At 45.2% G+C, this 13,906-nt stretch overlaps 1 protein-coding gene across 1 annotated transcript in view; it reads right to left on the bottom strand.

The window, feature by feature from the left end:
* The window catches only part of LOC119220639 (interferon-induced protein 44-like), a 59,636-nt gene that overhangs the window by 16,458 nt on the left and 29,272 nt on the right, over positions 1 to 13,906 (bottom strand). The window contains exon 7 of the mRNA XM_062566142.1: positions 8,596 to 8,748. Coding sequence (XP_062422126.1) covers positions 8,596 to 8,748 — 153 coding nt within the window. The remainder of the gene's footprint in view (positions 1 to 8,595; positions 8,749 to 13,906) is intronic.

Here is a 13,906-nt window from a genome sequence, read left to right as displayed (position 1 = left end):
ATGTCCCTGATTGTTTCCACCTGTTCGTGAATGTCTACCCTGAATCGCGGTCCTGTTTGTGAGTTCCAGATCCGTGTCAGCATGTATTAAAGAACTTTTGCTTTTCAACTCTGCGTTTGGGTCCTGCCTGGGGCGTGGTAGTGGGGGGGGGAAATGGACCTGACTACCCAGGGCCCTTTGCTAACCCGCATTGTACAATGGCATGTGTAGGGGGCCCACTGACATTGAGAGTATACAGGGCCCAGAATTTGGTGCTACGCCGCTGGGTCCTGACTCTGCCTACCCCGGTCGTGACACTAATTCACCGATTCAGCCTGACTTCTCCACAACGAGCTCCGTGGCAGGACAGGAGGGATACTGGAGGAGGGTGATGGACGGGGAGCTCGGGGGGGGGGGTCCATTGAACTCTTCTTTGCGAGGTGGTGTCTAGTGCGAAAAGTGGTCGGTGGAAGGTTCCTTTGTCAGAACGGCACAAGCCGATTTCATTTGGGTATTTAGCGTCATTAAAATTCCATGTAACGTTAAATGAGTATCTTCATGACCATGGGTTTGCCGTAAATGTTTTTTTTTCTAACTTTATTGAGGATCTGGCACAACACAGCGACCGTCAAGTTGCGCAGCCTCTTAAATAAAATGATATATTTCTTAATGCGAGGCTTTAGAAATGAACACAAAGGGATTATGTTTTTGCTCAGTCTGAAACGGGTCATTTGGCCACTGTTTTGAAAACCAAGCACCAGCGGACTGACTACTAGCGCCCCCTCCTGTCCGGCCAAACCGTTCCAACGACTACTAGCCGTCACTGGAAAATGGTTTCTTGTCTCATTTGTTTAAGTTATTTAGCATGTGCAGTCGATACATATGTCCCTCTGTGGTTTTAGTGTAATAATATGATTGGATGGTACCTGAAGCCAGCATCACAATAGCTGAGTTGTTACCAGTCATACCACACCAACAACATAAGACAGCATAAGGTGTAATTTGTGTTTCGGAATTATGTTAAAAACTCATAAAAGATTTAATTCCGTGAAGACACCACACGAAAACATGTTTTTCACATTTGGTCATAAATAAAAATATAGATAAATTTTGTGAGAATCTCTTTTTAAGTCCCATTTAATATCATGTAGTTATGTATGTGTTTTTTATGTTTAGAACATTCAAAATATTTTATGAAAATTACCCAAATATTACTGCACAATTATGTAATAAGCATTTAAAGCAGTATTGTCATGCTGTGAGGTTCGTCTCCGCAGCTTGAAGTTCTACTTCTTGTTGAGAAAGTCTTCTCCAAAGTAAATCATCTGTTTGACTGCACTCAGGATCAGCACATTCATGTTGTCATTGGTGTGGATTTCTGAGTGGAAGTTCTTCATGAGAAAGATGCAGTTTGGAGAAAGGCCCAGTAACACGCTGAATTTGTCAACCTAAGACAGGATCACAGGATTTTGGTTGATTAGTGAATGTCAAATAAAAAAAATAGATTCTTCTGCTTAATTTCTGAAAAATTGGACTAAAAACAAGTCAACAATAGAAACTAACCAGTTCCTTCATGTCCTTGTTCTTATATACTTTGTCCATATTTTGTTCCACTTCTGGACACTCTTCATCAACTTCTGTCAAAATAGCCAGTTGGGGAATTCCTGTAAAGACAGAAATAATCCGTTCTACTTTGCTGGTGTTTTAAATTCATGAAACCAGACCCGATTCCTTCAGTACACTCATGACCAGTGAGATCTCTGCTCTTACCCATTTCACTGGCTGTCATTCTGACTTCTCTCATCTTCTTCACAACAGCTTCACTTAATACAGACACTGAGACAGCAGGAATGACAGACACCAGGAAGTGAACTCTGTCCTCCAGAGTGGGACATGAAGCTGGACTTTAGGATTGAATTAGGAAAACAATTTTAAAAAGATAAACTACTATCAACTATCAAATAGAACAGCTAAACAATAGAATTTGGAATACAAACGTAACGCAAAAAAATCCTAAATGCATAATCGTACAACAAGAAAAATTGATAACTTAAATTCAGAGTTAAAGAGTTTTACCTGATAACCATCTGACACGTGTCGCTTTAGGGCCAGTTCCCTATCAGGGAACTCGAGCTGCGTAAAGACGCTGTGGGAACGCCCCTGCGTGACCACCCCTGCATGACCGCGTCATGAAGCACGTGTGAAATTCAACCAATGGCGAGCTGGTACGTCATAGCGGGGACGCCGGACCAGGGCGCTACAAAGGGACCCGAAGGGCAGGACCATTCATCTCTGTGCCTTAATCTAGTGCGTGTGAAGTTTCCCACTTAGATAGAAATGGCTGAGCGGTTTGTCCAGTGTGTTCCCCCTTGCACCCGATTTATCACGGGCAGAGACTCAAACGATCTGTGTGTTGTCTGCTTAGGCTTGGAGCACGCCCAGCTAGCCCTCGAGGGTGCAGACTGTGAGCATTTGCCTTGGCAATCTCGCGTCGCTCGCCGAGCTCTCTTCAATGAGAACGGCTCGACAGCTGAGGCTGACGCCGAGGCGACTCATTCCCCCGCTGCCGCAAAAGAATTGCTGGAGGTCCTCACCCGAGCAGCTGACAGATTACACATCAGCTGGCCGGCGAGTGAGCGGCAGCCGTCTGCCCCCGGTAGACTGCAGGAGCGCTTTTTACCTTCCCGCAGAGTGCCTTCACGCCAGTGCCTGCCATTCTTCCCTGACGTCCACACTGTAGTGTCGGCGTCCTGGAGTAGGCCAGTGTCTGCTCGCGTGTACAACCCGCGTACGGCATTGTACTCGTCTTTAGCTGAGGCTAGGCGACATGGCTACGGAAGGATGCCGACCGCGGAGGGGGCCCTGGCGAGCCATGTTTCCCCCGCGGCCGTGTCGTTGAGGACACCGGTATTGCCCACCAAGCCTTCGAGGACTACCTCCGTTCTGGTGGGCAGGGCTTACTCTGCGGCGGGGCAAGCGGCGTGCTGCTGCCTGCACAAGATGGCGCTTATCCAAGCGTATCAGGCAGAGCTGCTGGCCGACGTGGCCGAGGGGACGGAGCTAACGCTCGAGGCAGTAAGTGAGCTGAGGCACACGGCTGACCTCGCGTTACGAGCCACCAAAGAGACGGCGAAGTCTGGCAGAGCCACTCCGCACTGCAGGAGGACAAGTCTGTTCTCCTGGATGCCCCTCTCTCCCCCACTACCCTCTTCGAAGGTGCCATTGGGGCTGTGGCGGATAAACTCCGCGCCGAGAGGTTGCAGGCGGAGGCGCTCGACTCTTTCGTTCCCCGACGACGCCACGAGGGCCTCACCACCTCGTGCAGCAGGAGAGCGTCGCGCGGCGCGCACCCCCCCGTCGAGGCCGGGCCGCATTACGGCACGCTCGGGCGAGGTTCTCTCGCAGCCGGTCTGGTCTGAGGACCGCCGCCGCGGAGAGGACTTCGTCCAATAGGCCCCGACGCCGTAAGGGTCAGGGCCCGGAGAGTGACCCCCACCGGAGGTGGTAAGGTGCCACCCCACTCTCCGGAAGCCGGTCCGTTGTTCCCGCCGCTGCTTCGGGGCACGACCGGGTCCAGCGAGCTTGAGCCTGAGGGCCGCTCGCTCCCTCTAAGGAGGGTGCCGGCTCTACTACATCAGCGCTTCCCTGCCAGTACACTGTTACAGGGCGCGGTGTCTGTAGACCCGGGACTTCCAGAGACCGGCCCCGAGGGGTCGGAGCCCCTGAGAAACTTTTTGGGTGAGTGGAGAGCCCTCCCCAACGTATCTCAATGGGTCCTGCACACAATCGATGTCGGCTACGCCATCCAGTTTAGGTGGCGGCCGCCTCGATTTCGGGGCGTACTACCCACGGTGGTAGACCCCCAGCAGGCTCTGGTGTTGGAACGAGAAGTACAGACCCTGCTGCGGAAGGGAGCCGTAAAACGAGTTCTCCCCCCAGACAGAAAGTCAGGCTATTATAGCCGGTACTTCATCGTTCCAAAGAAGGATGGGTGTTTGCGTCCGATTCTGGTCTCCGCCGTTTGAACGGCGCTGTTGCGAAGTTGAGCTTCAAAATGCTCACTCTCAAACAGATCGCGGCACAAATCAGGTCCGAGGACTGGTTTGTCACGGTGGATCTCCAGGACGCTTACTTTCATATTCCCATCCTCCCTCGACACAGGAAGTTCCTGAGGTTCGCTTTTGGGGATAAAGCTTACCAATATAAGGTCCTTCCTTTTGGCCTAGCCCTCTCGCCCCGTACGTCCACTAACTGCGTGGATGCAGCTCTGGCGCCATTGCGTCTCCAGGGCATCCGTATTTGAACTACTTGGACGACTGGTTGATTTAGCGCCCTCCGAGCGCCCGGCGGCCCAACACCATGATGTTGTGCTCGCCCATATCAACCGTCTGGGGCTGAGACTCAACACCAGGAAAAGCGTGCTGTCCCCAGCACGTAGGACCACCTTCCTGGGTGTAATGTGGGATTCGACCACGATGCGGGCACACCTGTTTCCCGCTCGGGTAGTTTCGATCCTCTCTGCTGTTCAGCAGGCTAGACTAGGCCAGCCACTCACTGTGGCATCCAATGTGATCCTCCGCGGCCTGTTACTCTTAAGACAGTTGCAGTGGTGGCGCAAGACCAAGGGATTCTGCCCAAGGGGGAACCAGCACCGCCTGATCAAGTCACTCGGCGCTGCCCGAGGGCCTTGGTCATATGGAGGCACCCTGGGCTTCTAGCCCTGGGCTTCTAGCCCAAGCGACAGACGCTTCCCTCACGGGCTGGGGTGCGATCATGCAGACACCCTGTCGAGGCAGGGGCCGAGGACTGGAGACTCCACCCAGAGGCGGTGGAGTGCCTGTGTGGTCACTTCAGCCACGCCGATGTGGACCTATTTGCCTCCGCAGAGACAACTCATTGTCCTCTGTGGTTCTCCCTCACGCACCCCGCCCCTTTCGGCTTGGATGCTTTGGGACAGGCATGGCCAAAAAGCATGCGCTTGTACGCTTTCCCCCCGGTTGCTCTGCTCCCAGGGGTTCTGGGTGGGGTTCGTCAGGACGGAGTCAGCCTACTGTTAGTAGCCCCGTTCTGGCCGGCCCGAGTATGGTTTGCGGACCTAATATCGCTTCTCGCAGGCCCCCCGGTGGAGATCCCTATCAGGTCGGACCGGCTGTCTCAGGCGTCGGGGTTCACCCCCGCCCGGAGCTTTGGAAGCTATGGGCGTGGCCCTTAAGGGGGCCCGCCCTTTAAGGTCCGGTCTCTCGATTGAGGTCGTAGAGACCACCTGCTACTCCAGAGTCCCGCCACTAGGAGGGCGTATGCCGTAGATGGTGCCAACAACTGCGGACCCAGTTAACTGCCCGGGGGGTTCAATACTGGAGGTCCTCCTATGTTTCCACAGGTCTTCCCGTCTGCCTTTGGGGCATCTCTCTTCCTTTGTGGCACCCGGTCCTCCGTTCCTGACGTCGGACCAGGCGTATAACAGAGCCGCAGCAAGTGAATGGTTATTGCCATGACACTTGCTTATGAATCGGCCGGTCAGCCCGCATCTTGGCTGTCCGGGCCCATTCTACTTGGGGTATGGCGGCTGCAGAAGCCCTCCTTTTCGGGGACCTTACCCTCGCCTTGAGCACAGGTGCTCTCGTCGAGTGTGCGTTTTTGAAAACTTCACACCACGGTCACCTGCTCATACGGTGAATGGGTATAAATGTTCCCACAGCGTCTTTACGCAGCTCGAGTTCCCTGATAGGGAACGTCTCTCGGTTACGTATGTAACCTTCGTTCCCTGAAGGGAACGAGACGCTGCGTAAAGCGTTCTGCCATACTCCCGGCCTGCCCGTGGCACTCGATTCGGCCTTTCAGAGATGAATGGTCCTGCCCTTCGGGTCCCTTTGTAGCGCCCTGGTCCGGCGTCCCCGCTATGACGTACCAGCTCGCCATTGGTTGAATTTCACACGTGCTTCATGACGCGGTCACGCAGGGGCGTTCCCACAGCGTCTTTACGCAGCGTCTCGTTCTCTTCAGGGAACGAAGGTTACATACGTAACCGAGAGACGTTCCGGATCTTCCAAATTCACTGGTCTTTTTCTCAAGGCCCATTATGCCATTGAAAATGAAAGAGTAAAAGCCTCCATCGTCTTTGCAGGCTTTATAAGCTGTGTACTGTGAAAAATAAAGTGGAAATATTTGCACTACATTACTTCTTCTAAGGAAACAAAAGGTCAGGCATTCAGGTGATTTCTCTCTCTATTGCGGGCACATTAGTTTTAACCAAACTCGTATTTGAAAGGTTTTCTGCTCATAGTAGATGACCTGACAAAGAAAAAAATAAATGAACCAACAACAGTATATAGATTTGTTGCCTTTATTATGAATGAACAGGAACAAAAACAACTATCGTATTGTCTGCAACAAGACAACTGCAAACTATACATTGGTCATTAGGGATCTTTTGGACCAGATTTGGTCAACACATCACTGGCATTTAGTCAAAATAGATGAGTTCAACAAAAGAGCCTTGATGTTGAGATGTTGCATACATCTTACAGACAATCCGTTGCTCAATAACCAGGGCGATTCTTCTTGGACTTGAGCGGGCCGTTCCAACATCTCCTTCAACCATTGTGACTATTCCAAGACTCCTCTGGGTCTGTATTCTACAGAAAAAAAAGCAAACAGAAACTATAATCAATAATCACCCCCTTTTTAAAGTTCTCATTTTTTCCCAATACAATTTTAATGCAAATTTTAAAAACTAAAACATTGACGCATTAGTCTTACCAGACAGTCCTTCAGCAAGCCGCCTGGCTCCTGACAAAGAAAGGTAGACCTTGTAGAACTGTAGACATTCTGTGGGCAAGCAGATCAGTTGGACAACAATTGGACATAAAATAAAAAGTAGAAAAGGAGTAGAACACCAAATTGGTGACAGACTAGTTTGTATTTTGGTACTTCTTAAAAAAGTGACAAACATATTTGTCAGCAAATATAACGTACACACGATACTGCACAATTATTAGTGTCACTATAACAGCACGAGAGGCATTTTTTCCATCAGTCGAATTTATAATTTATGTCTTGTTTCAGACTTAATAATTATGCAAATGTCTCTTGTCGGTCCCCATGATTTTGGTCCCACATCAAATCTAATTTAGAACCCTCTGCTAAACCACACTGCTTGTTGATTACCTGTTCATCAGTTGTCTAAAGGAACAGGAAAGTACAAGAAGGAATACAACAAAAGGAGACTAGAAACAAATGTCATTTTTGATGTTTTTTATTGTGGGTTTATCTAAACAGCACTAGCACAATGTGTCAATCAGTAGTCATATACGTAGTCATAACATAAGTTTCACAATCTAGTTTAGCCTAGAATTAATTATTTGTTTTGATCTTTCTGATTACTGGGAAACTGGAACATCAGACATCACTACCTAATTTAAAAAAACATAGCTATCAGATAAGATATTGATTATAACTACAATTAAACAAGTCCCATTTAATAATATAGATATGTCCCCACAAACAGACTTTTTTTAAGCTGAGATAGAGTAAGATTTGCCTCTGCAGTATTTTCGGTCTACGATTCGTTGACGAAGTCTTCTCCAGAGTTAATGATCCGTTTCAGTGCGCTCAGGATCAGTGTATCGATGTCATCATTTGTTTCCATCTCTGTGTTGTAGTTCTTCACAGGAAAGATGTGGTTTGGTTGAAGACCAAGGTACGCACTGATTGCATCAACCTAATTTGGAAAAAATGTGCATTCAAGAAATGCCTCTCAAAGCTTATTTTTGTGTATCAATTTTAAAATGTTTCCAATTTTAATAACAACATTCTACCAACTCATAAAAGATAAACCTACCATTTCCTTTATGTACTTGCTCCTACACACATTCTTTACGTCGGAGCAGACCTCTTTACAAGCTACATCAATTTTGGTGAGAACAACCAGCTGAGGAATCCCTGCCAATACAAAGTTTAATACAACTCAATCAGATTTATGTTTGACAGCTTATTAGATTCAATTTTTGAAACTTAAAAACTAAACCTTACCCAGGTCGCTTGCTGCAAGTCTGACCTGCCTCATTTTGGTTATAGTATTATTATCCAGTAGACTCGCTGTGCTGGCATCGATGACACAAACCAGAACATGAACTTTGTCCTCCAGGGTGGGGCTTTTGTTGTAATATTGATCATCCTCTGATATTTCAGAGCACGGATTGAACTGTAGAAACAATGTAAATCACATAATAACTTGTGCAAATAGTTCTTTAAACATATATTTACATAAATACAATTATTGTATTATATTATATTATTATACAAAACAGATCGCAAATCGCTGGATGGTTTTACTGAAATGCATCTACAATTCAACTCAACTCAACTTTATTTATAAAGCACTTTCAAAACCACAAGTGGAACCAAAGTGCTGTACAGAAGGTAAAATAAACAGTAAAAGAAAAAACACACAAAATAAAAACAAAGAATTAATACAAAACATACGATGTACAAACCTTACAAGGCATTATCAAATGCTAAAGAAAACAAGTGAGTTTTAAGCGCAATCTGAAAGACGCCCAGGGAAGGACAGGTTTTTACAACACTCAATGATGTCAGTAATTAATTGGACTGTACCTTGTAACCATCTTTTATGTGCCCCTTCATGTCCAGTTTGATGTCTTCCACACAAATTCCATGTTGTTCTGCCCCCTCGATGCCCATGGTGTCAGTGAAGACAAAAGGGTAAAATGTCCCTGGTCCTCCTTTGTTGATTTTGTAGATTCGGCGCTGTCAAACAGAAAAAATAAGAGATGATGACATTATTGAACCTTTTGATCAATGTCTAAGAGGAACTTTGTCACATGGTCATTTATATGATTCCAAGCTGCTTAATGTACTGCTCGTCTCATCAGTGTGCTGCAATTATCTTCACAAGTTGACTTAAAGATAAATCGACAACAGGTGAAAGAATTGTTTAACTTCATGAGGTGTTACATACAACCTCAGTTAAACCGTAGACACAAGGGAATCATACCTTCGTGGTGAAGCTTTTTGAGGAGGCTGTATCTGTTTTAGCTCGATCAGTGATTCTTCCTCGAAAAGTACTGTTGACAGAGTTGACGAAGCTGGACTTTCCAGCACCAGTAGGTCCATGAAGCAGAACTCTGAGTTGTTTGACTTCTTTGTTATGAGGCTGATAATCCTTCACAAACTGCAGGTCCTCTTTCGTATCGCTGTTCATTAAAGAAAATGTACGATCAAATGTCCCATCCTTTCACTGTACTTCAACATTATTATCAGTTTTATTTATGTTACAAACATTTTGTGGTAGCTGCACTGTTGCCAGAGACACCATGAATTAAACACACCACTCACCCCCAACGTATTTTCCTCCACTCTTCAATCAAAGCTGTAATATAAACGTAATATAACCACAACAAAAATTCATAATTAGTCATTTGTATCTTTTTTACATTCATCAAATGTATTTTTTCATCTTAGACAATGTTCAGGATTTTATTTACAACTTTTGATCTACTCTTAACGCTTTTGATAATTTGACAAGCAAAGTATTCTTCTGATTTAAACAATGTTCTGAAACATATTGACTATCTTACTTTTAGCAGCAGGTTTTGACGATCCATTACCCATGGCTACAAAAGGACAGTAAAGCAAAATTTAAACAAGAAGCATTATTACACATAATTTATTATTAAAAGGTTCAGATGTGTAAACTTATCACCTTTGAAATGGACTCGGGTGGTGCAAAAGCAAATAGTTTATTATTAATTAATATGGGTTATTCTAATTGACTCTTGTTTGATTGTTTTTTATTCTCTCGACAATTATACGGTTAGAATTTCACCTGATTTGATAATATTCAAAGAAACTAAATTTGGGGGACCCTGAGCTTGTCTTCAATGTGTACAAAGAGCCTGTTTCTGTTTAATTACATTCTTATAGCATGCCACTAAGTTAATTCACATACTCCTGCCTATACAGCATTGTTGAGTATTGATTTATAAGGTTCTTGGAACAGAAAGTTGTATTTCCGTTACTGACAGTAGTCGTTTGTTGCTCTTAATAATTCACGATGTTTCACTTTATTTAGTTCATCATCAGCCAAACCGTAGCAGTGGTGCCACACAGCCGGTACAATGATGGTGACTGCCTGTGGCCTCGTTACCAGAGGGACAAAAGAGTGGACGGTTCTGTCCATAATGCAGAGGAACCGGGCCCTGACTGGAAGACATATGACGGCAGAGTCAATACCTCATACGGTATGCTAATTTTCTTTTGGCAGTCGTATAAGGATATAAAATATAATTTACCACATGTTTTTAATTATAGGGGGAAAAACATTTAAATCTGTTCGTTCATTTTGATTGTTATGTTTATAACTCTATACTTTCTTTTTAATTCTGTTATTTTGACTTACCTTTTTCAGTTTATTACTTGGAGGCAAGACAAAGGATGACCAAATATTTGGTATACAGTAAGAGGAGGCAATTCCTATGAAGAGAAAGCCAAAGCCAGTGTGAGTAAATGCATATACGTTTTTCAATATTCTCTCTTTTACCTTAATTTAAAAAAAAACAGCATCCGTCATTCAGTGTTATTTTATGTGAGTTTACTTCTTTTTTTTAACCCCCTTCATAGCCATTTCTTTGGTTACTCTGAGGACAGTGAGAAGAAAATTTTACTCTTCTAGCGGTCCAACCACTAGTGACACAGCGGCCCCTTCAACTTCCAGAGGTCTGACCACCAGCGGAACAGTTGCCCCTCCCCCACCTCTTCCACGTACTCCACCACCTCCACAGCTGGACAGTGGAAGAACAGCAGGAGGAACACATTCTACAATCCAGTAGGTCACCCAGCAACAGTAAATAGTACACTGTTTGATTGCATTTTGTTTTTTAAAAACATTCAATTCAGTATTAGAAATAATATAACTTTTTAAAATCTATTTTAGATTTCCTCCCTGGCAACCATCAATGGACATGACACACAACTTGTCACATGGAGCTTGCCTGCATGTTCAGTGGTGATGTTGGTAAGAGCATCAACTGGAAACGTAAAAAAGCTCTTCAGCCAGAGGACATCAAAGTACCTGTAATATTTAAGGAAAACAAGGTACCCAGAGGTCTGAGATAGTCTTCTCGGGAGTTCTGAATAACGGGTACGGGAGAACCGAAAACATTGATGACGTCACCGCGTCAGCTGGTCTTGCTAATACATTTTATTACAATAAAAAAGTATTTTACTATCAAGCTTTTGTTGCGTTTTCATTTTAAAATGTTATTATGGAGCACCATAGTATATATATTGATATATGAATTAATATATATATCAGGATTTAGTAATCAGGAAACGTTATATGTTAGACATACATGGAAATTGTCACGATTCGATGCCTACCCAATGCCCCAGGTCGGCGAACTCCTGGACCGGCTGGGCACTGCACGTTTTTTTACGACCCTGGAGCAGGGCCAGCGGGCGTTTGAAAGGTAAAACAGACTCTCTGTGGGGAACCGCTCCTCCCCACCCCTAACTTTTCTCTCCCCTTTACTCTGCAGACCGACGCATCGGACAGGGGGCTGGGGGCCGTTTTGTCCCAGGAGGTGGAGGGGGTTGACCGCCCTGTGTTATACATCAGCCGGAAGATATCAGAGAGGGAGGCCAGGTACAGCACGGTGGAGAAGGAGTGCCTGGCCATCCGGTGGGCGGTGGACTCCCTGCGCTACTACCTCCTGAGGCGCTCATTCACCCTCTGTTCGGACCACGCCCCGCTCCAATTGCTCCACCGCATGAAGGATACCAACACCCGGATCACTCTGTGGTATCTGGCTCTACAGCCTTTTAACTTCAAGGTGGTCCATAGGCCGGGGGCGCAGATGGTCGTGGCAGACTTCCTCTCCCGCCCTCCCGAGGCCGGAGAGGGGGGGAGAAGGCTAGGCCGGATGGCTGCCCGGCCTAAGTCAGGCGGTGGGGGTATGTGGTGCCGGGCGTGGATGCGGCTCGGCTGCAGGGGGAAGAGAGGGGGAGTGGCTCCGGGAACGGTGCCAGGTAGAGGCGATGAGCCTCAGCTGGGGGAAATAATCACTAGTTCTGTCCCCATATATGACCCAGTGAGGCGGCGAGCGAGGTGAACAAGTGAGCGGGACGCCACACAAGCGGAAGCACGAGAACCCTGAAAATAATCAATAAAATATATTGGACCCGCACTCTCTGCTGTCTTCTTCCGGAGCCCCTTACACCCACGGTGGTACAGTAATGTAAACAGAATTCTCAACAGGACTATTAATATAAATAGTATCTGTATTGGTGTAGCCGAGAGTTTGTGGTGATATTGCACTTGTGGTTGTTTTTTGCTCTTCTATCCCTATGGTTAAAATAAACTTATTGTAGGTCACTTTGGATAAAAGCGTCAGCTAAATGGCATGTAATGTAATGTAATAATCAAGATATTTGTGCGTCGATGTTCATGATCTTGTGGTGCCAGAGATGATTGCCCAGAGCCCCACCCTGTTTTAGCATGTTTATCTTGCAACTGTATATTACTGCTCCGAAGAATAAACCTTTGAGTAGGCTTGGTGCATGACATATAAGTGTGTGAACTCTGTCGCCTATTTGCAAACCTTTATGTTTTCTAATGTTTCATTTACTTGCATTTTTCTAGCACTGGATGTACAGGTCATTTACATCTTTCAATGGAATATTTAATAAAACCATGAGAATAATAATACACTACAAAGATATTTGTCATCAAAATAGTTGGTAGACAAAATAGAAATCCCTTACCTTTGTATCTGTGGCTCTGCAGAGTGCCGTAGTGTAGGGTGGTGCAGTAGTGGTGCAGTGGTGATGGAAAGAAGACCCTTCTTATATACTGTCTTTGCTTTCACTTTCAGATACAGTAAAGCATGTGATTTAGGAGAATTAAAGGATTATCAAACCCTTATTTATTTACTTGTTTTACCACTAGACAAAATAGGTGACTAACAACTACAGCTCAAAAATAAAAGTGTTTTCATTTGGCATGTTTGTTGTGAAATGAATGACAGATAACAAGGTAAAATGCATATATCAAAAAGCATTTTAATTATAGGGTAAAAGGCAATTTTATTTGTATAGCACATTTCAACAACAAGGCAATACAGTGCTTCACAAAAAAAGATTAAAAACATCCAAACATAAAGCAAGGAGATTCACAAACAGGAACATTGATTGAAACATGAAAGAAAAACAGTCCTTAAAAATATAAAAAAGACGTTAAGACATTAAAAATAGAATAAAATTTGTAGTGTAATTTAAGGAGTTCGGAATTGCAGAAACGGTCAATTAAAGGCAGCAGCAAACAGAAAAGTTTTTAATCTGGATTTAAAGGAATTGAGTGACTCAGCAGTTGACCAGTCCTAGACGATCTAAGGGTTCGTAGGGGTTTGAAAGGTATCAGCAGATCAGAAATGTACTTTGGCCTTAAACCATTCTTCTTTTTTTAAGAAAATAGAAGCCAAAAACCAAAAAGCGAGGCCACCACAGATGGCCCAGGTCATCAGGCCGGCAGTGTGCTCTCTGTGCGTGATCACTGTCTACTGGCAGTGGGGACACACAGTTTGTCCTGGGACGTCATGTAGTGCCGGTGTTACAACTAAGTGAGTCACTTTGGACGAGAAACGCACAACACATAAAGTTCAGGGTCTATCTTCATATTCTTGGGTCTCTATTTTCACTTTAAAGCTTGTACAAAGAAAATGAAGACAGTTCCCTGTTCCTAACTTCCATTTTATAGGTGAAAACTAATTTTTTATATCACTCATTTTTTAATAATATGTGTTACTGTTGTTATTGGAGACTTTCCGGTTTGAGATTTCATTACCAGGTTCCAGGATAAAATGTACTTACTGCACTGACTCAGCAAGACCAGCAGAGGCTGCCAAGAGCA

The sequence above is a fragment of the Pungitius pungitius genome, chromosome 12 (genome assembly GCF_949316345.1).
Source record: "Pungitius pungitius chromosome 12, fPunPun2.1, whole genome shotgun sequence".
NCBI lineage: Eukaryota > Metazoa > Chordata > Actinopteri > Perciformes > Gasterosteidae > Pungitius > Pungitius pungitius.
This window is presented reverse-complemented; position numbering and strand designations above follow the sequence as displayed.